Source organism: Schistocerca piceifrons, chromosome 3 (assembly GCF_021461385.2).
Source record: "Schistocerca piceifrons isolate TAMUIC-IGC-003096 chromosome 3, iqSchPice1.1, whole genome shotgun sequence".
Taxonomy (NCBI): Eukaryota; Metazoa; Arthropoda; class Insecta; order Orthoptera; family Acrididae; genus Schistocerca; species Schistocerca piceifrons.
In genome coordinates this window covers 889,866,966-889,894,073 of record NC_060140.1, presented here as the reverse complement: position 1 = coordinate 889,894,073, position 27,108 = coordinate 889,866,966, and the positions used below count along the sequence as shown (strand labels likewise).

The following is a 27,108-nucleotide window of genomic DNA, read 5'->3' as shown; positions in this document are numbered from 1 at the left end:
ATATCTTCCTCAATACCTTTCCTTTGAAGATATATAGTTTTTTTTACATGCAGCATTTGGCTTTTAATAGTTCAAGTGCCTTATTTGCACTAAGTTTAGCTACTGAACTACATAAATATTTACCATTCAAGATTGCAAAACTGTTTCACACACAATTCAGAGAGCTACTTAAAAATAAATAGGCTTGCAAACAATGCTTATTCAAACAAACAACTTTCAGTGTCTGAAGGTTTCAGTGCATTTCTCTATATAACTCTACAAATGTCTGACAAGATACAAATAAATCCACTTAATGATCAACCTGACTCTACATATGGCACTTTTTCACGTAAGGGTGCAGCCATGTTGCAATCAATTTCATTGTAAAATATTAAATACGATACCAGTATCTATAAATTTTCACTTTATAAATGTAGGACAGGGCAAGTAGTTTAGTACACTTATGTGCAATTCAGACTGTTGACTCACTGCTTCACTTAATCTGTCGTCATTTATTACAGATTTTAACAAAAGAAATTACGAAACGAAACTCTTTATAGCAGCTAACGAACAAACAACTGATATGAAACGCTGAGTAATGAAATGTGGACATCTGCGCATGACCATGTATGCAGAGGAAGTGAGATTGTGGGTCCCATGATCAGCAACGGACGGATGACGTCAGCCTTCAAAACTTTCCATCAGATAACCTTGACGGTGCCGATCGCGACGGGGCGGGACGGTCAGTGCAGATGGGACCAATTGAAATGCATTGCATAATGTTTTGACGGGACGGGCACGAGACGTGATGTGACGGCCAGTGTGACTTGGCCTTCATCGAGCAATGAAGTTGCTGCAGCAAGTTTAGTTGGGAGTATCTTTACCTCCATGCAGATTGAGAACTTTGAAACTTTAAGAATGGCAATGTAGTTGATATGAGGCTGTAATAAGTAAACAAAAACAATACTACGAATATGTTACGTACTGCATTAACTGGTATTTACAATTTGTAGCTAACGCGCCTATTGCGTCTATACAAATCATGTAAGGCTATTTGACTTCAAAATCATTTCGTGTGGTAAATTATTATCAGTTGTGTGATTCTAGGTGTTCGGCGCCTTGCCGAGTGCAGTACAGCCGTTCGTGGATCTTATATCGCCACAGTTATTGTAAGGAGACCACTTACGGTACCAATTCAATGCTCAGGCAGTTTGGTTAAGTCATGTGAGAACGCCTTCAGCCCTGCTGTTTCTCGGTTGTAAGTTATTCTTTAATTTACAAGATTTTGTTGTATAGTGCTGTTAAAGTGTTTTGGTATAACGCCAGCTAATTTCTACAGGGCTATTTGCGCAAGACAGGGAACCTTCCTTCAACAGCCTCTGACAAGGACAGTAACGAAGTTTTCCCTTAAAAAGGGAAAAAGGAAATCTGTTAAAGCAGCTTTGAAACGTTTCTTCAGATTGCATTGGTAGGTACTCCGTATTTGTTATCCTTCGTTGTGATGAAAATGCGAGAAGTTAATGTCATTATCAGCGTATAATAGGTGCGTTAATCAAGGGTGTCAAAATTCAGATGAACCAAAGAATTTAGAAATCGGCGTGGACGCCTTTGAAATGGCCGTATTCTGCCTTAGATAATCTTATATTAAACTGATATTTAACTAAAGCTTTCGAATAAGTCGCTAATAATGAGCCTGTTCATCACTTTTCATTGACTGAGGCTTCGTGTTGTGTGGGATTCACAATACTTTGATTCTGTTCTCTTGTCTTTAAGGCTGATATGTTTAGTAGTGGATGTTTAAGAATATCTTAGTGCTGAATGCAAATATAGGCTCTCCAGATGTGCAACACAATGTCAAAGAATAAGAGCAATAAACCAAAACTACCCTTGTCTGTTAGGCCCTATATTATTGGTCAAAGGATATTGGTTGATTTGGGGGAGGGAACCAACCATTGAGGTCATTGGTTCCATCAGCTGAGGGATATTTGAAGCCTTGAAGCAACACTAGCTAGATATGCTGTGAACATAAAATGCTGCTGTCAAAGAAGTTTGTTTCACATACCCCATGATTAGTTTAATTGAAATTCTTGTATTGATCTACTCAGTTTTTCTACTCATTTTTGGTCTACTGCCCATTTAAATCCAAGATTTTACTTCACTAAGTGGAAAACAATATTAAGAAATTCTCAAATCATCCGAGAATAAGGATAGTGACATGTAGCATATAAAAAGGAGAGTTGCAGTGCTAGTGTCAAGTGGGGTATGTGTGTGCACACAAGGGTTTATTAGATTAGGCGATTCCTCATCCAACCCAGATGATGATAGCTGTAGTAAACCCAGAAGCATCAGTGTAAGATTGAAAGAAATGCCTCCCACAGGCGAAAGTTTTAAAATCCTAATAGTTAATACAGGACCGAGCGAGGTGGCGCAGTGGTTAGCACACTGGACTCGCATTCGGGAGGACGACGGTTCAATCCCGCGTCCAGCCATCCTGATTTAGGTTTTCCGTGATTTCCCTAAATCGCTCCAGGCAAATGCCGGGATGGTTCCTTTGAAAGGGCACGGCCGACTTCCTGCCCCATCCTTCCCTAATCTGATGAGACCGATGACCACGCTATTTGGTCTCTTTCCCCTACACAATCCAATCCAATTAATACAGGAAACACGGAAGTGTCTGATCCCGCCCGTCTGCTTTGACCCATGACGTCACAAATATAGCGGAAATGACCATAAACCACGATTCCAATATGGCGCATATAAAGTCGGTACGTATACATTATGAGGACGAAAATACATCGAAAAACAAACTCACACACTTTCCACAAAAAGCCTAATGACATAACGGGACAAGCGCGGGAAATGGGGTGTTTTTGGGTGGGGGCAAACTAAATATAAACAAATTTAGACACCCACCCCCATACAAAACCACACAAAACGACGAAAAATACCGACATCACAAAACTCCTCAAATACCACTTAACACAATATCATCTGGAATCGGACACTTCCCTTGACCTATATAGCTCAACAGCAGCTCCCGAACCCATAAATTAGGATCAAACACTTCCCTTGGCCTATATAGCTCAAAAACATCTCCCGATACCTATATCAACACAGCCACACATTGGGATCGAACACTTCCCTTGACCTGCGCACTGTTAATTTTATCCATCATATCCATTCCTGAACAAAAACAACAACCGATTAATTTTACTAAAATTACCACACAATGTACAGCAAACAACACTAAATTAACCTTCACACAAAATCGTTAACTCACTGAAGCGAATTCCACTACAAACACAGCCGACACTCGAACAATTCTGGATAATGAGCAAAATCAAACAGAGCCCATTACACCACACAAACGAAAACTCTGAACATACCACCGGAGAGCACAACATGATGACATCTACAAACACTCCACACTCACAAACCAAACTTTGCGCCGTCATGACGTCACACACGAACACCCGTATGTCACGGGTCAAAGCCGATGTGTGGGATCGGACGCTTCTGTCGACCCTTAATACAAAGGCATTTGCAACAAAGTGCCAGAGTTTGAACCACTCGTGTAAAGCAATGAAGCTGATGTAATGCAAGGTACAATAAGCTGGTTGAAACCTGAAATTGATAGCAGTGAGCTCTCTGGGGAAGATTTACGTATACATCAAAAGGATAGCAAAAGGGAAATGCAGGTGGTGTATTTTTCATGCTAGACAAGAAACTCAGATCCACAGAGATAGAAATTTAAGCTGCATGTGAAATTTTCTGGGCAAGGCTGAGTATCAGGGGTATGCATAAAATTATAATTGGATCATTCTATCGCCCACCCGCCTCACCTCCTGATGTAACCAAAAACTTTAGAGAAAATCTCAGTCCCCTTGTATGTAAGTTCCCAAATAATACTGTAATCATTGATGGAGACTTTAATCATCCAACAGTTGGGAAAATTACAGTTTTGTTAGTGGTGGGCATGATAAGACATCCTGTGGAACTTTACTAAATGCATTCTCTGAAAACTACCCAGAGCAGATAGTTAGGAACACCACTTATGATGGAAATATATTGGATTTATTGGCAGCAAATAGACTTCCTGTCTTTAAGGATGTCAGCATTGAACTTAGTATCAGTGACCATGACATGGTTGTGGCAGCAATGATTACAAAAGTATGAAGGACAACTAAAACAAGCAGAAAGGTATATATGTTCAGTAAAATAGATTAAAAAAAAAATAGGTAGTGCCCTATCTTAATGAGGAACTTGATACTTTCAGCACAGGACAGGATTACGTGGATGAACTCTGGCTCAAGTTTTTTAGTTGTCTAGACATTGGGTAGATATGTACCCAGTAGAACAGTTCATAATGAGGGGAACTTCCATGGTGTACAGTCACTGTAAAGAAACTTCTAAAGAAACAGAGATTACTGATTAATGGGTGTAAAACAAAGCTTAGAGCTATGGATGGAGATGCTGAATGAAACACGTTTGGCTGTCGAGATCTATGCGTGATGTAACCAAAAACTTTAGAGAAAATCTCAGTCCCCTTGTATGTAAGTTCCCAAATAATACTGTAATCATTGATGGAGACTTTAATCATCCAACAGTTGGGAAAATTACAGTTTTGTTAGTGGTGGGCATGATAAGACATCCTGTGAAACTTTACTAAATGCATTCTCTGAAAACTACCCAGAGCAGATAGTTAGGAACACCACTTATGATGGAAATATATTGGATTTATTGGCAGCAAATAGACTTCCTGTCTTTAAGGATGTCAGCATTGAACTTAGTCTCAGTGACCATGACATGGTTGTGGCAGCAATGATTACAAAAGTATGAAGGACAACTAAAACAAGCAGAAAGGTATATATGTTCAGTAAAATAGATTAAAAAAAAATAGGTAGTGCCCTATCTTAATGAGGAACTTGATACTTTCAGCACAGGACAGGATTACGTGGATGAACTCTGGCTCAAGTTTTTTAGTTGTCTAGACATTGGGTAGATATGTACCCAGTAGAACAGTTCATAATGAGGGGAACTTCCATGGTGTACAGTCACTGTAAAGAAACTTCTAAAGAAACAGAGATTACTGGATAATAGGTGTAAAACAAAGCTTAGAGCTATGGATGGAGATGCTGAATGAAACACGTTTGGCTGTCAAGATCTATGCGTGATATCTTCAGTGACTACTGTAGCAGAGTGTTGTCAAGTGATTTTTCACAGAACCCAAAGAAATTCTGGTCATATACAAAGGCTGCTAGTGGCACTAAAGTTAGTATCCAGTCCCTAGCGACTGAAACAGGAACTGAAATTGAGGGTAGCAAAGCAAAACTGAAATACTTAACTCAATTTTCAAATGTTCATTTAAAAGAAAAACCCAGGAGATTTACCGCAATTTAATCCTCGTGCCACTGAAAATATGAATGAAAGAAGTATTAGTGTCAGTGGTGTTGAGAAACAGCTGAAATCTTTAAAACTGAACAAAGCTCCAGGGACTGATGGAATCCCTGTCTGATTCTATACTGAATTTGCTCCTGGATTCGCCCCTCTTCTAACTATTATCTATTGTAGATCCCTCTAACAAAAAACTTTTCCCAGTTCTTGGGAAAAGGCACAGATCACACCCATGTACAAGTAGGGTAGTAAAGGTTATCCACAAAACTATCATCCAATATCCTGGACATCAATTTGTCATAGAGCGTTAGACCATATTCTGAACTCAAACATAATGAGACATCTTGAACAGAATGACCTTCTCAGTGCCATCAAGCATGGATTTCAAAAACATCGATCATGAGAAACTCAACTTGTGCTTCTCTCACATGATATACTGAAAGCTTTGGATCAGGCAACCACGTAGCTGCAGAGTTTCTTAATTTCCGAAAACCACTGACTCAGTACCACACCTATGCTCATTGTCAAACGTACGATCATATGAGGTATCAAGTGAAATTTGTGACTGGATTGAAGACTTGTTGGTAGGAAGGACACACCATTTTATCTTGGCTGGAGAGTCATTGTCAGGTGTAGAATAACTTCCGGTGTTCCCCAGGGAAGTGTGTTGGGACCCTCGCTGTTCATGTTGTATACTAATGACCTTGCAGACAGTATTAATAGTAAAATCAGGCTTTTTGCAGATGATACAGTTATCTATAATGAAGTACTATGTGAGAGAAGCTGCATAAATATTCTGTAGACGTTGATAAGATTTCAACATGGTGCAGAGTTTGGCATCTTGCTCTAAATGTTCAGAAATGTAAAATTTTGCATGTCACCCCAAAACAAAAAAACATAGTATCCTATGACTATAATATCAATGACTCACTGGCCAACTCATACAAATACCTGGATGTAACGCTGTGTAATGATATGAAATGGAATGACTACATAGGTTCAGTTTGTGAATAAAGCAGGTGGTATAGATCATTTTGTTGGTAGAATACTGGGGAAGTGCAATCAGTCCACAAAAGAGATTGCTTACAAATCTCTTGTATGACTGGTTCTAGAATATTGCTCAAATGTGTGGGACCCATACCAGATTGGAGTAACAGGGGATATTGAACATATACAGAGAAGGGCAGCATGAATGGTCACAGGTTTGTTTAATCCATGGGTGAGTGTTACAGAGATACTGAAGGAACTGGACTGGCAGAATCTTGAAGACAGACAGACATAAGCTATCCTGAGAAAGTCTATTAATGTAGTTTCAAGAACAAGCTTTAAATAATTACTCTAGGGATGATCTTCAACTATCTATGTATCGTCCACATAGTGATCGTGAGAATAAGACTTGGAAGAAGATGAAAAACCCAAGTCTTGATGGCCGGGTAGGCATTTGAGACATTCAGTCAATCATTCTTCGTGCACTCTTTACTTGATTGGAACGGGAAGAAACCCTGTTAAGTGACACAATGAGACATACTGTCTGTCATGCACCTCACGGTGGTTTGCTGAATATAGACGTAGATACAGAATCTCCTATATAGATAAATGTCGTACATTGCTCCTAATCCAATAAACTGCTTCAGAACTATAACAGATTTTAAAATGAACAGAAATGTTATGATATTCTCTGTTCGCAGTATCAGAGACTATGGTTGTTTTGTGGGTACATGAGTCACCTATCACTTCTGTGACTTGGAAAAAGATAGAAAACCCAAGTCTTGACAGCCGGATAGGCATTTGAATCCTGGTGCTACCAAATGGAGTCCAGTGTCTTAATACAGCATTGCCTTGCTTGGTATTTTCTTTTAAGAGGAACAGTCAGTAATGGCAATTATGTAGAGATGGAACAACCGAATTTTGCGGTACAGCCCATTTGATTTGATCAGTGACATAACTGTGTTGTATCGTGTGACATCACTGTGGTGCAGCATATTTGAAATGGATCGTGTTTGGAGGATCCATCTGTTTGTTTATCTGGTTTTATGTGAGCTCCACCTATTAACCAGCTACTTTTGTTTTGTTTAAATACAGAATGTAACATTTATAGATTACATATTCTGATATAATTGTCTATAACTAAACTGAAATTATACATTATTGTGATATACAAATACATATACATAAATTATTAAGTATTGATGTCTGTAATTTATTAAGTATTGATGTCTGTAATTTTGCAGTCACATTGCAAATTATTTTGTAAATATGGCTGTGTGCTGAATGTTTGTAAGAGTGTGCAAGGTCGCACAGTGATCAGCACGCTGCACCCGCATCCGGGAGGATAGTGTTTCAAACCTACATCGAGCCATCCTGGTTTAGGTTTTCCATGATTTCCCTAAATCACTTCGGGCAAATGCTGGGATGGTTTCCTTCCCCATCCTTCCCTAATCCGATGGGGCGAAGGACCTCGCTGGTTGGTCCCGTCCGTCAAATCAACCAATCAACACACACACACACACACACACACACACACACACACACACACACACACACTAGTTCCTACCCACCAGCTATTCAACATTACAATAATAGGATCCTTCTATGCAAAAGGAGGAGTTGTCAAGGAGAAACTTTTTCACTTTTTTTTCCAAATTTTACTTTGCTGTCTGTCAGCCATTTTGTATCACTGGTTTAAGTGAGCAAAAATTTTTGTTGCAGCATTATGCATCCCTTTTTGTACTAAAGACAATTATAATATTGAGTAATGAATGTCGTTAACCTTCCTAGAAGAAGATTGTTAGTGAGCACCACATGTTATTCTTACAGCACATTATTCTACACTCCTGGAAATGGAAACAAGAACACATTGACACCGGTGTGTCAGACCCACCATACTTGCTCTGGACACTGCGAGGGGGCTGTACAAGCAATGATCACACGCACGGCACAGCGGACACACCAGGAACCGCGGTGTTGGCCGTCGAATGGCGCTAGCTGCGCAGCATTTGTGCACCGCCGCCGTCAGTGTCAGCCAGTTTGCCGTGGCATACGGAGCTCCATCGCAGTCTTTAACACTGGTAGCATGCCGCGACAGCGTGGACGTGAACCGTATGTGCAGTTGACGGACTTTGAGCGAGGGCGTATAGTGGGCATGCGGGAGGCCGGGTGGACGTACCACCGAATTGCTCAACACGTGGGGCGTGAGGTCTCCACAGTACATCGATGTTGTCGCCAGTGGTCGGCGAAAGGTGCACGTGCCCGTCGACCTGGGACCGGACCGCAGTGACGCACGGATGCACGCCAAGACCGTAGGATCCTACGCAGTGCCGTAGGGGACCGCACCACCACTTCCCAGCAAATTAGGGACACTGTTGCTCCTGGGGTATCGGCGAGGACCATTCGCAACCGTCTCCATGAAGCTGGGCTACGGTCCCGCACACCGTTAGGCCGTCTTCCGCTCACGCCCCAACATTGTGCAGCCCGCCTCCAGTGGTGTCGCGACAGGCGTGAATGGAGGGACGAATGGAGACATGTCGTCTTCAGCTATGAGAGTCGCTTCTGCCTTGGTGCCAATGATGGTCGTATGCGTGTTTGGCGCCGTGCAGGTGAGCGCCACAATCAGGACTGCATACGACCGAGGCACACAGGCCCAACACCCGGCATCATGGTGTGGGGAGCGATCTCCTACACTGGCCGTACACCACTGGTGATCGTCGAGGGGACACTGAATAGTGCACGGTACATCCAAACCGTCATCGAACCCATCGTTCTACCATTCCTAGACCGGCAAGGGAACTTGCTGTTCCAACAGGACAATGCACGTCCGCATGTATGCCGTGCCACCCAACGTGCTCTAGAAGGTGTAAGTCAACTACCCTGGCCAGCAAGATCTCCGGATCTGTCCCCCATTGAGCATGTTTGGGACTGGATGAAGCGTCGTCTCACGCGGTCTGCACGTCCAGCACGAACGCTGGTCCAACTGAGGCGCCAGGTGGAAATGGCATGGCAAGCCGTTCCACAGGACTACATCCAGCATCTCTACGATCGTCTCAATGGGAGAATAGCAGCCTGCATTGCTGCGAAAGGTGGATATACACTGTACTAGTGCCGACATTGTGCATGCTCTGTTGCCTGTGTCTATGTGCCTGTGGTTCTGTCAGTGTGATCATGTGATGTATCTGACCCCAGGAATGTGTCAATAAAGTTTCCCCTTCCTGGGACAATGAATTCACGGTGTTCTTATTTCAATTTCCAGGAGTGTGTATGATAGTATTGAATGAAAATTGCCAACTCACTGATTTGTCTCCCCTCAAGATTTGCAATGATTCTAAGAACAAATGTGGCTGAATTAAGCTGTTTTATGAGTCCAAAATGTAATTTTCCCATTTTAAATTCTCATCAATATGGTCACCTAAGAATTTTGAAGTTTCCACACTATTTATTATTGTCTCATCATGTCAGACACATATCTTTGGTTTAGTACCCGTAGATGTGCAGAACTGAGTACATTGTAATATGATTTTGGCAATGGAATTTTCAGTTGGTTCAACTTTTGGAATGTGTTTTGTATTGTACTTTCTTTACCATATCTGTTTTTTGTTTTCTAAGATGCTTGTATCTCCTTTGATCCACAAGAAATATACGTCAACGTCAACTTTTCTTGCAGTATGAAGCATATTCAGTATTTATTGTATATAATCAGAGGTGGTAATGTTCCGATAAGAATTTTCTATCCTCTACAGAGTTGCGAAATATGCAGTGTGTGAGATGTTGGGGTTTCTAAATTGTTTGTGGACTTCTTGTGTGTTGTTTGTGCATTTCCGTAAGGTGACAGATTGACTTACATTGTAAAATCATCTCTCCAGTAGAAATATTGTTAACTCTGCTCTAAAATCCTTTTCCTCCTTTAACCATTTGATGAATGCTGTCAGTACTTTACAATGTATGACATCAATGTGTTTTATATGTCTTTTGAGTACAAGTTGTTCTTGCTCGTCCCACTTGGGGAGGCCCCAAGTTCAGTGTATTTTAGCTGTGATAATCCATGTTAGTTTAACTGTGATCATCAATACCCACTTATCTATGTGTAGGTAGAGTTCTGTAGGTAAACATTTCTTTTTAAATGGAGGTTTGGTGTGTGTAGGCCCTACCTGTAGAGCTGTGTGTCATGGTTTGAATGGCCCGTCATTTAAACCACTGTTAATTTTACCCCAGAATACTATCCCACAAACTGCAAGCGTCTGGAAATACTCAAAGTAAGCAATTACAGCTCCTTCAATGGTACAAACTTTTGAAAAGTTTCTCAGGTCAAAACATATGGAACTGAATCTGGAAAAGTTTCATTGCTGGAGCTTTCTGATTTAAATTGATCAACATCTTATTTTTTATTGTTGTTGTGGTCTTCAGTCCTGAGACTGGTTTGATGCAGCTCTCCATGCTACTCTATCCTTTGCAAGCTTCTTCATCTCCCAGTACCTACTGCAGCCTACATCCTTCTGAATCTGCTTAGTGTATTCATCTCTTAGTCTCCCTCTACGATTTTTACCCTCCACGCTGCCCTCCAGTACTAAATTGGTGATCCCTTGATGCCTCAGAACATGTCCTACCAACCGATCCCTTCTTCTGGTCAAGTTATGCCACAAACTCCTCTTCTCCCCAATTCTCTTCAATACCTCCTCATTAGTTATGTGATCTACCCATCTAATCTTCAGCATTTTTCCTTAGCACCACATTTCGAATGCTTCTATTCTCTTCTTGTCTAAACTATTTATCGTCCATGTTTCACTTCCATACATGGCTACACTCCATACAAATACTTTCAGAAACGACTTCCTGATACTTAAATATATACTTGATGTTAACAAATTTCTCTTCTTCAGAAACATTTTCCTTGCCTCTACATTTTATATCCTCTCTACTTCGACCGTCATCAGTTATTTTGCTCCCCAAATAGCAAAACTCCTTTACTACTTTATGTGCCTCATTTCCTAATCTAATTCCCTCAGCATCATCTGACTTAATTCGACTACATTCCATTATTTTTTTTTTCTTTCGTTGATGTTCATCTTATACCCTCCTTTCAAGACACTGTCCATTCCGTTCAACTGCTCTTCCAAGTCCTTTGCTGTCTCTGACAGGATTACAATGTCATCGGCGAACCTCAAAGTTTTTATTTCTTCTCCATGGATTTTAATACCTACTCCGAACTTTTCTTTTGTTTCCTTTACTGCTTGCTCAATATACAGAATGAATAGCATCGGGTAGAGGCTACAACCCTACAACCCTGTCTCACTCCCTTCCCAACCACTGATTCCCTTTCATGCCCCTCGACTCTTATAACTGCTATCTGCTTTCAGTACAAATTGTAAATAGCCTTTTGCTCCCTGTATTTTACCCCTGTCACCTTCAGAATTTGAAAGAGAGTATTCCAGTCAACATTGTCAAAAGCTTTCTCTAAGTCTACAAATGCTCGAAACGTAGGTTTTCCTTTCCTTAATCTTTCTTCTAAGATAAGTCTTAGGGTCAGTATTGCCTCATGTGTTCCAACATTTATACGGAATCCAAACTGATTTTCTCCGAGGTCGGCTTCTACCAGTTTTTCCATTCGTCTGTAAAGAATTTGCGTTAGTATTTTGCAGCTGTGACTTATTAAACTGATAGTTCGGTAATTTTCACATCTGTCAACACCTGCTTTCTTTGGGATTGGAATTATTATATTCTTCTTGAAGTCTGAGGGTATTTCGCCTGTTTCATACCTCTTGCTCACCAGATGGTATAGTTTTGTCAGAACTGGCTCTCCCAAGGCTGTCAGTAGTTCTAATGGAATGATGTCTACTCCCGGGGCCTTGTTTCGACTTAGGTCTTTCAGTCCTCTGTCAAACTCTTCATGCAGTATTATATCTCCCATTTCATCTTCATCTACCTTCATTTCCATAATATTGTCCTCAAGAACATCGCCCCCGTATAGACCCTCTATATACTCCTTCCACCTTTCTGCTTTCCCTTCTTTGCTTAGAACTGGGTTTCCATCTGAGCTCGTGATATTCATGCAAGTGGTTCTCTTTTCTCCAAAGGTCTCTTTAATTTTCCTGTAGACAGTATCTATCTTACCTCTAGTGAGATAAGCCTCTACATCCTTACATTTGTCCTTTAGCCATCCCTGCTTAGCCATTTTGCACTTCCTGTCGATCTCATTTTTTAGATGTTTGTATTCCTTTTTGCCTGCTTCATTTACTGCATTTTTATATTTTCTCCTTTCATCAATTAAATTCAATATTTCTTCTGTTACCCAAGGATTTCTACTAGCCCTCGTCATTTTACCTACTTGATCCTCTGGTGCCTTCACTATTTCGTCCCTCAGAGCTACCCATTCTTCTTCTATTGTATTTCTTTCCCGCGTTCCTGTCAATTGTTCCCTTATGCTCTCCCTGAAACTCTGTACAACCTCTGGTTTAGTCAGTTTATCCAAGTCCCATCTCCTTAAATTCCCACCTTTTTTCAGTTTCTTCACTTTTAATCTACAGTTCATAATCAATAGATTGTGGTCAGAGTCCACATCTGCCCCTGGAATTGTCTTACAATTTAAAACCTGGTTCCTAAATCTCTGTCTTACCATTATATAATCTATCTGATACCTTTTAGTATCTCCAGGGTTCTTCCATGTATACAACCTTCTTTCATGATTCTTGAACCAAGTGTTAGCTATGATTAAGTTATGGTCTGTGCAAAACTCTACCAGGCAGTTTCCTCTTGCATTTCTTACCCCCAATCCATATTCACCTACTACGTTTCCTTCTCTTCCTTTTCCTACTGTCGAATTCCAGTCGCCCATGACTACTAAATTTTTGTGTCCCTTCACTACCTGAATAATTTCTTTTATCTCATCATACATTTCATCAATTTCTTCATCATCTGCAGAGCTAGTTGGCATATAAGTTGTACTACTGTAGTAGGCTTGGGCTTCGTGTCCATCTTGGCCACAATAATGCGTTCACTATGCTGTTTGTAGTAGCTTACCTGCACTCCTTATTTTTTATTCATTATTAAACTTACTCCTGCATTACCCCTATTTGATTTTGTATTTATAACCCTGTATTCACCTGACCAAAAGTCTTGTTCCTCCTGCCACCGGACTTCACTAATTCCCACTATATCTAACTTTAACCTATCCATTTCCCTTTTTAAATTTTCTAACCTACCTGCCCGATTAAGGGATCTGACATTCCACGTTCCGATCCGTAGAACGCCAGTTTTCTTTTTCCTGATAATGACGTCCTCTTGAGTATCCCCCGCCCGGAGATCCGAATGGGGGACTATTTTACCTCCAGAATATTTTACCCAAGAGGACGCCATCATCATTTAATCATACAGTAAGGCTGCATGCCCTCGGGAAAAATTACTACTGTAGTTTCCCCTTGCTTTCAGCCGTTTGCAGTACCAGCACAGCAAGGCCGTTTTGGTCAGGGTTACAAGGCCAGGTCAGTCAATCATACAGACTGTTGCCCCTGCAACTACTGAAAAGGCTGCTGCCCCTCTTCAGGGACCACACATTTGTCTGGCCTCTCAACAGATACCCCTTCGTTGTGGTTGCACCTACGATACGGCTATCTGTATCCCCACCAACGGCAAGGTCCATGGTTCATGGGGGAGGGGGGGGGATATTTTTGATCATTTTGTATTTTTTAAAATGAATGTGTTGGGTTGGTGCATAAGTTCATAAAATTTTTCCATAATTTTAGTAAACACAACAGCTAGACATAACAGAGACTTTAGTCATCAATAATATATTCTCCTTCACTATTTACAACAGTCTGCCAACACTGTGGTAATGTATGGTTACCACAACTGTACAAGTCAAGTGATTTTGAGGCGGAGAACTTGTTGACCCATTTTCAGAGTGCATTCTCATCGGGAAAGGAATTTCCTTGAAGGTTGTTTGATAGATAGTGGGAAAGGTGAGAATCTGAGGGCACAAGATCAGGTGAATAAGATGGGTGTGGAATGACTTCCCAACCCAACTCCTGTACTGTGTTCTTTATCGGTCTAGCAGAATGCAGGTGGGTGTTATTGTGAAGTAGCATCACTTCACTCTGTTGTACACCACACCACACCACTGCTATTCCACCAGATGCAAAACATTTTCTTTTGTGGGTACATGCAGGTCTTTGTACGGAAAGTTGCTGCTTTGTTTGGGCTCAGCCATTCCTTTCTTTTCCTTATGTTAGCATAAAGACATATTTTATTATCACTAGTAATGATACAGGATAGGAATGGTTGCTATTTTTTATGAGCTAATTGGTGATGAGATAGCAGAGACCTCATAAGGCCAACCACTGATTTTTGTGATTTTGGCTCATAGCATATGGTACCCATACACCCAATTTTTGAACCTTCCCCAGTGCATGCAAATGTCACACAATCGTGGAATGATCAGAGTTCATCACATTTGACAGTTCTCGAGTATGTTGATATGGATCACTCTGGAGAAATGCATTTAAATGATCTTTTTCAAACCCCAAGGTGTTCCTGAATGTGGGGAGTCACTAATGTCAAAACAATCCTCCTCAAAATGAGAAAACATTTTCTTGCCTTGCTCTGTCCAATGGAATTATCCCCACACATGACACAAATGTTTCTGGCTGCCTCCACTGTTGTCACCCGTCTAGTGAACTCAAACAGAAGGATATGTTGGAAATGTTCTGATTTCTCCATGTGACACTCCATTTTGTAGCAGCCACAACTCCACTCATTATCTCCAAATGACAGAATGACAATATTTAAACTCAGATAGCAACAGTGAACTACAAATAAAAATGACACTCAGTAAATAACCCACAGCAATCACAGTACTAACATACTAACAAAAACACTATGAACTTATGCAAGAACCTAGCACAGTAATTTGTTTTATTCATATTTCCAGCCCACTGGCATTGAACCTTAGGGTCAATTGAACCTACCGATCCCAGATGTTGGTTTCAGTCCATGAGATAATGATCTTGTGTTGTGTGACATCATATTTGCACAGTCAAAAAGAAAACAGAACACAGATTTTTTTTTTTTTTTTAGAAAGTATGTTGTGGTGACTGATCTGTAACAAAGCCCCCGTGTGAGTGAGATTGAAATGTGACACTTTGCTTGTGAGTTGGCAAAGCAATATTGAAGGCTTTATTTAATGTTAACCTTGGATAACGGGGCATAAAGCAGTTTCACACAAAGATTTATTTACACTGCTCGTTATTACACTATTGTCATCTGTGAACAACGTGACCTTGACTGCAGTTTTTCAGGTCTGAGTGTCATATATTTAAATGAGGAACAAAAAGACGTAGCATGCTGCCTTGAGGTACACTTTGATTTCCTTTGCATCAGATATTGTCTGACTTTTTGATTAGATGAGTTGATGTGAATCATATAACCTGTATTCTGATCTGTAAATATGATTCAAAACACATTGGTTTTCTGTCTGTTGAATTCTGAGTGCTTGCAGATGGTCTAAAAAGATCTGTAAAAGGCACTGTCTAAAACTGTGGTAAGATCTAAATTGATTCCTAGAACAATTTTGTTATTTTTAGGTGTGTACTTGGATCATTCAACCAAACTGTATTGTAACTAACAAAAAGAAAATTTTAGAGGAGAATAAAAAACCGTGTCATTCTCATCAGTTTGGACTTTCTTGATCTAATAGTGCTATTCTAATTTTCATGAATAACTTTGTATCTGCACAGTTACAACATTGTGCTGCTGCAACACAGTTTTTTCTGTGTTATTCAGTGTAGAAGTTGAGAAATTATTTTGATAAAGTAGGGCAAAACAGGTCAAATGACATAATGTTTATTACAATACAAACCTGCACAAGCAACAAAAGAAGACCCTGAAAAATTTTACATCATTGATGTAGCAATTACACTAAACATATTCATTCAATACTACATTTTCAAACCTCAAATCAATGAGTTTTCCAGACGTGTGAAGATCCATTATTCACTTGGTAATAACCAATAGAAATATTTTTTCAGTTGAGATTAACTGACACATTGCAGGTAAGTCTTTTATTGTAGCACTTTTGATTGGCAAAAGTTTATCACAAAAGATAGAGAAAACTGAAATGTTAGATGGTGACAGATTTCTTTTCCCAGTACCTCTCAGCTTCTTTGTAATGTTTTGAATAATTCATAATTGCAGAGTGTTAAGACTTTTTCTTCCCCTTAGGAAAGTAAGGTCATAAGATAAAATTTCTAGCCACACATACTCAGTTATTTTGAATGAGCTTCTATGCAGTCCTTTGTCCAGTGCAATAAGATCCCTGAAATCTTCTGATTACATCTTGCTGACACATAATCCATTATCCTCGGCTTGGCAGTGGCTGGATCCAATCATCTGTTTGATTTAAATGAAAGGCTCTTTCGTGTCTCTCTATAAGGGCAAACTCCCTATATCATAGTAAGAAACTGTGCCCTGCAAGAAACTGTGCCCTGCATGAGGAATTTCTGGTCTACAGCAGTGAAATATTTACAGTCAGTCAGATTTTGGAAAAGGGAAATCATACAGCAGTTGTTCTGTCCAATGCAACGGTCAAACCAGACTATCAGATTCTGAACCTCGCCGTCATTGAGTGGATTGAAATATATAAGAACATATTTCAGAAAGCGTGAGGCTCTGCCAGCAATACTTCCACATGAAAGCAGTGTACTACCGGTATTATGTTTTGGCAGGTTGTAAAAAATGTACTACCATTGATAGGGGGGGGGGGGGGAACAGAAAATGATTCAACAGTTGGCATATGTGTAACTGCTGACGATCCGTATGAGTCGTACTATTACTCATTGTTTTGCTTTTTATGGTGTCAGCAGCTAGTCTTCTGTATGCTGCTTCAGCCTTAGCATTGTTAATTACAGTTTCTGTTTCAGCTGGTTTTATTCATTGGTGGAACATGCACTAACAATCTGCATATGAAGTTTGTTGCAATATGAACACACATCTGACCTCAGGACATGAAATTTGATTTTAAAATCACTTCTGAAATATCTCCATATAAATTTCCACTAGTATGTAGTTCAGGGTACTTCTGCTGGAAGAAAACATAACATTTTGCAAACACTCAAAAAGCAACTATCAGTTTTACACCTAAACTAATGGCTTCCTTGTTTTGGAGACTGTTCAGTGTATTTCTTTACTAAGTCTCTGTCATGATCTGGGATTTTCAGAGGCTTATTGGAATGCTTTCCCTAATTTACTTCCAGATATGAATTGCTCTTTAATTTATCAGTCTGCAAGGTGTAACAAACAAGACATTATGTAATATCCTTTGACAAACATACAGTACTGATTTCTAATAGCTAATTATACACAAGTGAACACTGGTGACGAGACACTTTCTTCTGTTGTTTGTCTCTTCAGATCAGCCATCTCATTGTACTGGAAAGCTAAAAATTGTCTGCTTGTCTCAATTAAGTGTGTAAAATCTCTGCATGAAAACTGAAAGTGGCAAATTCTTTCCTAGAAAAAGAACAAAATTCCTTCCTGTTACTGTGAACATCTCTCACAAAATTTACAAATCAAAATAGTTTGAAAAATCAGATTTATATTCAAAACATTCCATTTTCAATGAAGTGTTATATTACTATATTAAAACTCTGTAAATTTTTAATACATGTAAGTTTTGGCTACATTAATTAGGAGAACCTTTTACCGCATTATCGGTAGCAGTTGCAACATTGTTCCACTCAGCCAATCAGGTGGCAACTTCTCAGGAACATGACCATTTTTCCTCAGTATATACAAGCGTCTGATATCCCTCAGTGCATTGTATTTATTGCCCCTCCACTCACAGATCTTAATTTCACATTTAATTCCTTTGTTCAAGCACATTTGCACTCCATTACCACAACATTTAGTATGTCACCGCTGATGTCATCACTTACAACATTGTTCGTCATAACAAAGAATTTTGTGGTATGATAGTGGTACCAAAAATCACACAAGTTGGAAACAATTTAACCAGCAGATGCAGGATGTCAGATACAGCATTGTTACAACTCTAACTCACTTCTGACAAAATTGTTGCTTATAATGTAGTTTGGGCAAATGATTCACTTACTTAGTATGTGTAAATCATTACCAATGTTCCTGACATCTGTACTTTTTAAAAACCATTTTGACTACTATTCAGTAGATTATATTATTTGATAACTTACTGTTTCATTAATTTTAGGGAATACTGAAGGATGATATGGGTAGGGAGTTTTCAAATGTATGGCTGTTACCACTTTTAAACAGTGGCATCATTTCTGAAATTTTTAATGTGTGAGAAAACACCCCTTTGTGATTTGACATATCAGCAATGTTTTCCAAGAGCTGTACAATTTTTGAAACTGTTTTCCTAATATGTGAAAGGCAAGCTTAGAACACGGGAAGCACATGTAAAGTATTATTTACATAATTTGGTTGTTTTTTGTGCCAATATTATGTTTTCTAGTCTTTTCAGTGGCATTTCCCAATTTTCGTGTATTTTCTGTGCTGCACCTTTTATAATTTACCTTATAAATTTTGATTTAGACCCTGATAGTGACAGTGGTAGTGACATTCAAGTTCTTTCTCAAAAACAGAGGATGGGTGGGGAGCTATTGTAGTTATTTTTATGTTATATTTCACCAAAACTTTTTCTGCTTTCATGATGCCAGAGATGATGATGAATGTTGGATAGGCACACATGAAAAGTTGAGACATTTTTCTTAGTTATCAAGCTTAAATCTTATTCAGTATTTTTAGAGGTATATAAGAAACACATCACACATTCTTGTGACGTGTGGCTGGCACAAGCTCAACTCCACATCCCATTCCACCCACTTCTCTTTTTCCACTCATCCCACTCTTGTGTTTCCATCCATCCGCGTCCCAATCTGGAAAAAAATTGTGCAAAGAATACAAATAATGGAAGGAGTAAACGTAACCCAGACACCATTTGGTTGAGGTGCCGAGCAGTCAGCAGACAGAAAAACAAGACTGAAAACATTACTGATCTTAAGGACACTGTATTACTACCAACACACACACACACACACACACACAAAAGACATTTTGAGTACAGTGTCCTGGTGCTGCAGCTCAACTAGGGTGAGTTTTTGTTTTGGGTTTGGGTAGACTGGATGAGTGGACAGTTGGGTTGGGAGGTGGAGGCCAGGGTGACTGAGGGCAGAGAGGAAGAGGCAATAAGTGATCAGTATAGGAATGTCGCAGGCGTGGTTGGCAGTGGTACACAGCGGAGTGCAGGGATGGGTTGTGAGGGGGACACTGGGGAGAGCAGAGTGTGAATGTAAATTAATGAATTGGGGTTATGGAGATAGCTGTTGAAGCAGGTGTTGGGGAGAGGCTAGTAGGGCCAGAAGGATTGGTGGATGGAAAGATGTGGTGTTTGGGACTGTAGTAGGATGTGCTGGGAGGGTGCTTAGAACAGTCTTGCGCATGGGTCTTTCACAGGGACATCGCCCGTGTAACAAGGACAAAACCAGATTGGGTGATGGGGCAGATTATCACTTTAGGAGAAATGAGAAGGGCACTGTGTAAGATGTTTCTTTACATCTAGGCATGTTGCTAGATTGAGTTGGAGTACTGGTGATGTATGTGGTTAAGTTTATCCATTCTGGAGTGATATTGGGCAATGAGAAGGTGCTGCTGTGCAGCTTGGAGGGAAGGGGTTGAGGCTAGGTCTAGATCATAAAGATATCATCAGTGAATCTTAACTAGACAAGAGGTTTGGAATCTATGCTGGCTAGAAACGGTTGTTCTACATCATGATGCTCCAACGATGTCACATGGGATGAAGGTACCTGCAAATGCCCTTCAACTCATCTACACTCATACACAGACAGTGTAAGCCATACACACACATTTTGCACTTGTGTAAGCCTCTGGCTGCTCGTGCAGATCTGTGCTTGACTGGGAAAGTATGATGGACCAGCTGCCTGACTGCCTGCAAGTCAGCACCTAGCTGCCTGCAGGCAGGCATTCGAGCTGGAACAGTCTACTCTAGTTGGCCTATAAACAGGTTGGCATAGGAGGGTACAATGCAAGTGCCCATGGCTATGCAGTAAACTTATTTATATGTCTTATGCCAGAGGGAGTAGTAGTTATGTGTTACAATCTAGCTGGAATCGGCAGTGGGTTGAGAGAGGCAATTTTCGGCAGTGGCAAGGTCATGAGCAAGGGGGTGTTGGCATATGGGAATGTGTCATCAATAGTGATCAGCAGGAATCCAGGTGAAATAGGGTGGTGATAATTGAGAGGTAATGAAGGAAGTAGATTATGTCCTTGATGTGGGTGGCATGCTGTAGGCAATGAGTGTGGGGTATTGATGAACAAGACTAAGATTATATCAGTTGTAGCACATTAACCAGTAACAATGGAGTATTAAAGGTGGTTAGGTTTACGGATTTTGTGAAGAATGCGATTCGTGGGTGTTCAGGCCATGGTTTGGGTGAGCAGACAGTTGGATTCGGGGCAGAGGTTCAGAGATAGGCTTTGGGTTTTTGAGTGGGGTCTGAAGGTTATGCTGGACATTGGATAACAGTGGGAAGGTTTTTAGATGGAACAGTCAGAAAATGGTGGACACCTCATATCAGGTAGTCATTGTGGTTCATCACGACGACTTACAATTACAAGCCATGCTTAATGGATCCCACCCCATCTGAAATGTGATAAAAAAAATAAAAAGAAATTTTGTTCAACTTTGCCCCCTTCAAAGTAACCCCGTCAGATCTAACACACTTGGTCCAGCTCTTTTTCCAATCTTTGGAGCACCTCTAGAATTCACTTGTCATTATGGTGTTAAGCTCCTTCAGTGAATCAGTTTTTACGTCATCAATGGTGGCAAACAGCATCCTTTCATGGTTGTCTTCAGCCTTGGGTCTAGAAAGAAGTCGCAGGAGCCATGTGTGGTGAATGTGATGGCTGAGCTACGTAATGATTTTGTTTTTTGCCAAAAAATCATGAACAAGCATTGAGGTGTGAGTGGGAGCATTATCATGATGAAATTTCCCTAACTGGTTTTGCCACATCTTGGGTCATTTTCTTTGGACTGCCTCACGCAAACAGGTTACTTCCATGAAGTATACTGTATGACTATAAGACAGGAACTCGTGATGCACTATACCATTGTAGCAGAAAACAAAAAGTGAGAAGAACCTTCTCATGTGATCCAAGTTGACGAATTTTTTTCAGTCTTGACTCTTCAGGCAGATCCCGTTGGGTCGATTGGGCTTTGTTATTGACATCATACTCGCATATCCCTGTTTTGTCACCTATTATAACATTCTTTAGAAGTTCTGAAACATTGTCGACTTCATTTAGCAATTCCTGAGCAATGTTTATACGACATCATTTTTCTAGAATGAAATTTTCACTCTACAGCGGAGTGTGCGCTGATATGAAACTTCCTGGCAGATTTCATATCAGCGTACACTCCGCTGTAGAGTGAAAATTTCATTCTAGAAACAACCCCCAGGCTGTGGCTAAGCCATGTCTCCGCAATATCCTTTTTTTCCAAGAGTGCTAGTTCTGCAAGGTTTGCAGGAGACCTTCTGTGAAGTTTGGAAGGTAGGAGGCGAGGTACTGGCAGAATTAAAGCTGTGAGGATGGGGCGTGAGTCGTGCTTGGGTAGCTCAGTTGGTAGAGCACTTGCACGCGAAAGGCAAAGGTCCCGAGTTCGAGTCTCAGTCCGGCACACAGTTTCAATCTGCCAGGAAATTTGACATCATTTTTGGTTGAAATTCAACCATTTTGGAAGAAACTTTGCTGCTACTCATTTCATGTCCAAAACATCTGATAAAATTGCTTACTGAGCAAGGTGGTGCAGTGGTTAGCACACTGGACTCACATTTGGCAGGACGATGCTTGAAACCCCTGTATGGTCATCCTGATTTATGTTTTCTGTGATTTCCCTAAATTGCTTCGGGCAAATGCCTGGATGGTTCCTTCAAAAGTACACAGCCGATTTCCCTCCCCACCTTGACACAATCTGGTGGGACCAATGACTTGCTGTTTGGTCCCCTCCCGAAAATTAGCCATCCAAAAAATTGCTTGACATGAGCCAAAGGATATGCTAACATCCCAGCACCCTTTCTGATGGTGATTTGGCATTTTTCCAGAACCATTTTCTTTACTTATTCTACATGGTTGTCAGTAATTGATGTGCTAGCTAAGGGGTCCAGGGCAGTTGCCATCCTCAACACCTTTTAGACTCTCTTTGAAACATTTATACCATTCATAAAATCTTGTCTTACACATAGTAGATTCACCAAAAGCCACGCTCAACATTTTGAATACTATGCTGTACTATGTTCAATATTTCATGCAAAATGTAATGCAAATTCTTTGATCCATCTTTTGCAAAAGTAAAAATTCACTGAGCACTCAAAAACGTGTATAATCTTTTCGACCATCAACAATAAACTAAATACTCAAAGCAGCAGAAAATGCAAATGTACATAAGGAACATGTGTACCAACAAGACAGAAAAAAATTGAAAATAGGATATATAAAGCCCACAAATGCAAAAAATTTCCCTTACTTTTTGATCAAACCTCTTATGCCCTGCATACTCTTCAGTTCCTTGTCAAATCCTTAGACACTTCCCAGAAAGTCTTGCTACCAAATTCATCTCCCTCTTTAACCCACCTACCACCCTGATTATCAATTTTCTGCATGCTTCCCAAAATCCATAAACCTAACCATCCTGGATGTCCCATTGTAGCTGTTTGTGCTCCCATGACAAGACTCTCAGCTTTTGTTGCCCAAAACCTCACCCATTACCTACACTCTATTTTACTATATTAAGGACGCAGAACCACTTCCTTCATCACCTCCCAACCCTCCCCACTCTAATACCGTCTACATCCCTGCTTCTTGCTGTTGACACTATCCCCACATACATCATCGCCCATGCCCATGCCTATGCCCCTGCCACTATTGAACACCCTCTCCCAACATTGTATCAATGCCAAACCCATCATCTCATTCCTTATACACTTCACTATCTTTATTGTTCCCGATAAATGCTTCTCTAAGGAAGAGATGTACAAAAAATAAAAAGGCTATGGCACAGGCACTCACTTTCACAGTGTGGTTTATTGGATATCCAGAAGAACCATTCTAATCCCCCCAATATTTGAAACCCCTTGCCTGATTCAGATTTGTTGTGATATCTTCATGATCTGGACCAAGGACCGAGAGACACTATTCTCAAACCACATCTCATATCTGCTTCACCTTTTCCTTGTCAGTCAGCATGTCACCTTCCTGGATGTTGTCCTCCATGTCTCCAATAGCTCCATATCAAGCCCACCAACCATAAACAGTTCCTCCATTTTGTTAGGCACCATCTGTTCCACACTAAAAACTCTCTCACATAGAGTCTGGCCACCTGGGTACCAGTACACTGACTTCACAGACATGCTCAAGTCTGCAAAACTTGCCTGCAAACAGGTCTTCTACAGTGTATCCACACTCTCTTTTATACTCCAACCACTCTCATGAACGATGTGCAAAGGAGAACCCCTTATTACCCAGTATCATCCTGCAACGGACTAACTTAACTACATGTGTATCCAGGGCTATCACCTGCCTATCAGCATTCTCGGATATGAGGGACTGCCTACCCACAATCTTTCTCACCTCTTCCCACGTGATCCACTGCCAATCCAGTGGATCACATTCCTGTGGAAAGACCCAGGTGCAGGACCTACTCTGTATACCCACCCAGCACATTCTGTCCCACACCCACCAAAGGAATATCCTGTCCTGTCTGAGGGAGGACAATTTGTGAAAGGAGTCATTCATTTGCCAGCCCTGCTTTAAATTTTGCAGTCTTTTGTGAGCACATAATCGCCAACCAACTCAATGGCCAAAAATATATACACGGTGTTACAAAAAGGTATGGCCAAACTTTCAGGAAACATTCCTCACACACAAATAAAGAAAAGATGTTATGTGGACATGTGTCCGGAAACGCTTAATTTCCATGTTAGAGCTCATTTTAGTTTCGTCAGTATGTACTGTACTTCCTCGATTCACTGCCATGATTCCATACGGGATACTCTACCTGTGCTGCTAGAACATGTGCCTTTACAAGTATGACACAACATGTGGTTCATGCATGATGGAGCTCCTGCACATTTCAGTCAAAGTGTTCGTACGCTTCTCAACAACAGATTTGGTGACCGATGGATTGGTAGAGGCGGACCAATTCCATGGCCTCCACGCTCTCCTGACCTCAACCCTCTTGACTTTCATTTATGGGGGCATTTGAAAGCTCTTGTCTACGCAATACCAGTACCAAATGTAGAGACTCTTCGTGCTCGTATTGTGGACGGCTGTGATACAATACGCCATTCTCCAGGGCTGCACCATCGCATCAGGGATTCCATGCGACGGAGGGTGGATGCATGAATCCTCGCTAACGGAGGGCATTTTGAACATTTCCTGTAACAAAGTGTTTGAAGTCACGCTGGTACGTTCTGTTGCTGTGTGTTTCCATTCCATGATTAATGTGATTTGAAAAGAAGTAATAAAATGAGCTCTAACAAGGAAAGTAAGTGTTTCCAGACACATGTCCACATAACATATTTTCTTTCTTTGTGTGTGAGGAATGTTTCCTGAAAGTTTGGCCGTACACCCTGTATAAAAAAAGAAAATATAAAAAGAAAAGAAATCTCTGTTCAATTGTCACAGTTGTTTTCTGAAATAATTTTTTTTGGGGGGTGGGGGGGTGGGAGACTCTGAAAGGAATTTTGAATAAATGTGTGATTGATTCTTTTACTTTTTAGTTATTGATCAGGTTATTATTTCAGTGTTTTGTGAGCATGTCACTAGAACTCAGCCAGAAAAAAGTGACAGATTTAAGATTTTTCAATGTAAAGTTGATTTCAGATATTTTTCCCTGTTCTTTTTGAAGTGTGTGGTGTTGATTGTTTAGTATTGCATTGTATTTGCAGGGGCATCTGGATCCGAACAAAAGCTGGACGACATAAGCGAATGTGGACAAAATCATCAAACAGGCGACGGCGACTTAGGCAACATGTCTTCTGTAATGCCACGCAAAGCACCTTGTTAGATAAGATGGTAACAAAATACTGGAAACGGCCTAAGTACTATGTTGATGATCCTTATGCACCGTACCACACAAGGGAAGAATTTTTGTACACAAGAAGAAAGCCTAAAGTGTATTAAATTATCTCTAGTGATTAGTCAAAATAAAATATGCATTTTGAAGACAAAACTTCTGCTCTTCCAAGATTTTGTTTAGATAGATGCCTTTTAATATTTTAAAATTATAGTCAGTTATATTCTGCTTAGATGTCACTCATGATACTGTATTCTATTTAGACCTTCCCACTCACTTTTAACAGTTTTTGCCATCTCTTGTTGCATCTTTGCTTGCTTACTTGCAGGGTCTTCCTTCTTGCAGGATTTTGTAGGCCATAAAGAATATAAATTTAATTTAAATATGATAATGGAAACACCTCACCCCACTTGAGCTGCAGTGACAGCACAGTTTAGTCAGCCAATGTAGCAGTACAGGTGTGTGTGTGTGTGTGTGTGTGTGTGTGTGTGTGTGTGTGTGTGTGTGTGTGTGAGAGGAGAGAGAGAGAGAGAGAGAGAGAGAGAGAGAGAGAGAGAGAGAGAGAGAGAGAGAGAGATCACTTAAAAATAGTTCTCAGGTGGCTTAGGGCTTAGATGTTCTTAATGTGCCTTCGCAAGAAATGACAGTGTCATCCAGATAGAAACGACATGTCATTCATTTATGGCGTCGGAGCAGGTTGTTCGTCATGTGCTCGAAGACGAAGATGGCCGGAACTTTGAACTCGTGGAGGCCATCAGGAGTTATGTAGGCAGTCTTTTTCCCATTCGCCTTGTCAACCCTGATTTGCGAGTAGCCTGTTTACATATCCATAGTTGACACATGTTTTAAGTAGTCTAGGGTTTCATCAGTACACAGCAATAGGTAGACATCTTTTTCATGATTTTGTTCAGTTGTCTAGTCAACATAAAAACGCCATGTGCTGTCGTCCTCCTCCACAATGACCACAGGAGAGAACCAGGGACCCTCTGAAGGTTCAGTAATGTCATATTGTAGCCTCTTCTCCACTTCCTGTGGGATTATCAGTCTTCCAGCCAGGTTTCGTGAATTCGACAGCTAGGCAGGTCTTGAACAACACATATACAGGTGCTGGCTAATTGATGGGTGGCCCCCAAATTGAAACAGTGTTCTACCATGGGCCATTTTGTGTGTCTTTTGTCTGCTCCAGACTTGAAAAGCCTTGGAAAGCTGGTGCAGAATGGCTAACACTCACTGATGGTGTTCCTTTGTTGGGCCAAATCCTATTGACAATTCGATAGTAGCTTCCTCCCCTAGACTGTCTGTAATGGCAGCAGAGCATGATTTTTCATTAATGGCATTAGGTTGTCTCTCCTGGATGGGTTTGGTTGTCACTTCACACACATGCACCTTTAGGGATGAGTTGTGACTAAGATCACTAATTTGAAGGTCTGTGTTCTGTCATTGGTAGTTGTTCTTGCAGTAAATGTGCCTGTCGGGTGGACATTTTACCCATATGCAACATTCAGCACACTCGCTTGTGTGTCAAAGGACATAGTCTTCTTTAGCAGGTGATAAGCATTCGGCATTACAGAAAAGCATGACCAAGTTTCCTAGCACCTGAACATGATGGCCATCTATGGTGATGTCAT

At 40.6% G+C, this 27,108-nt stretch overlaps 1 protein-coding gene across 1 annotated transcript; it reads left to right on the top strand.

The window, feature by feature from the left end:
* The first annotated feature begins 817 nt into the window (after positions 1–817).
* Positions 818–25,636, top strand: LOC124789770 (39S ribosomal protein L35, mitochondrial). The gene is made up of 4 exons (XM_047257232.1): positions 818–975; positions 1,087–1,237; positions 1,319–1,447; positions 25,353–25,636. The coding sequence occupies exons 1-4, from the start codon at positions 954–956 to the stop codon at positions 25,585–25,587; spliced, it is 537 nt and encodes a 178-aa protein (XP_047113188.1). The 5' UTR covers positions 818–953; the 3' UTR covers positions 25,588–25,636.
* The last annotated feature ends 1,472 nt before the right edge of the window (positions 25,637–27,108 follow it).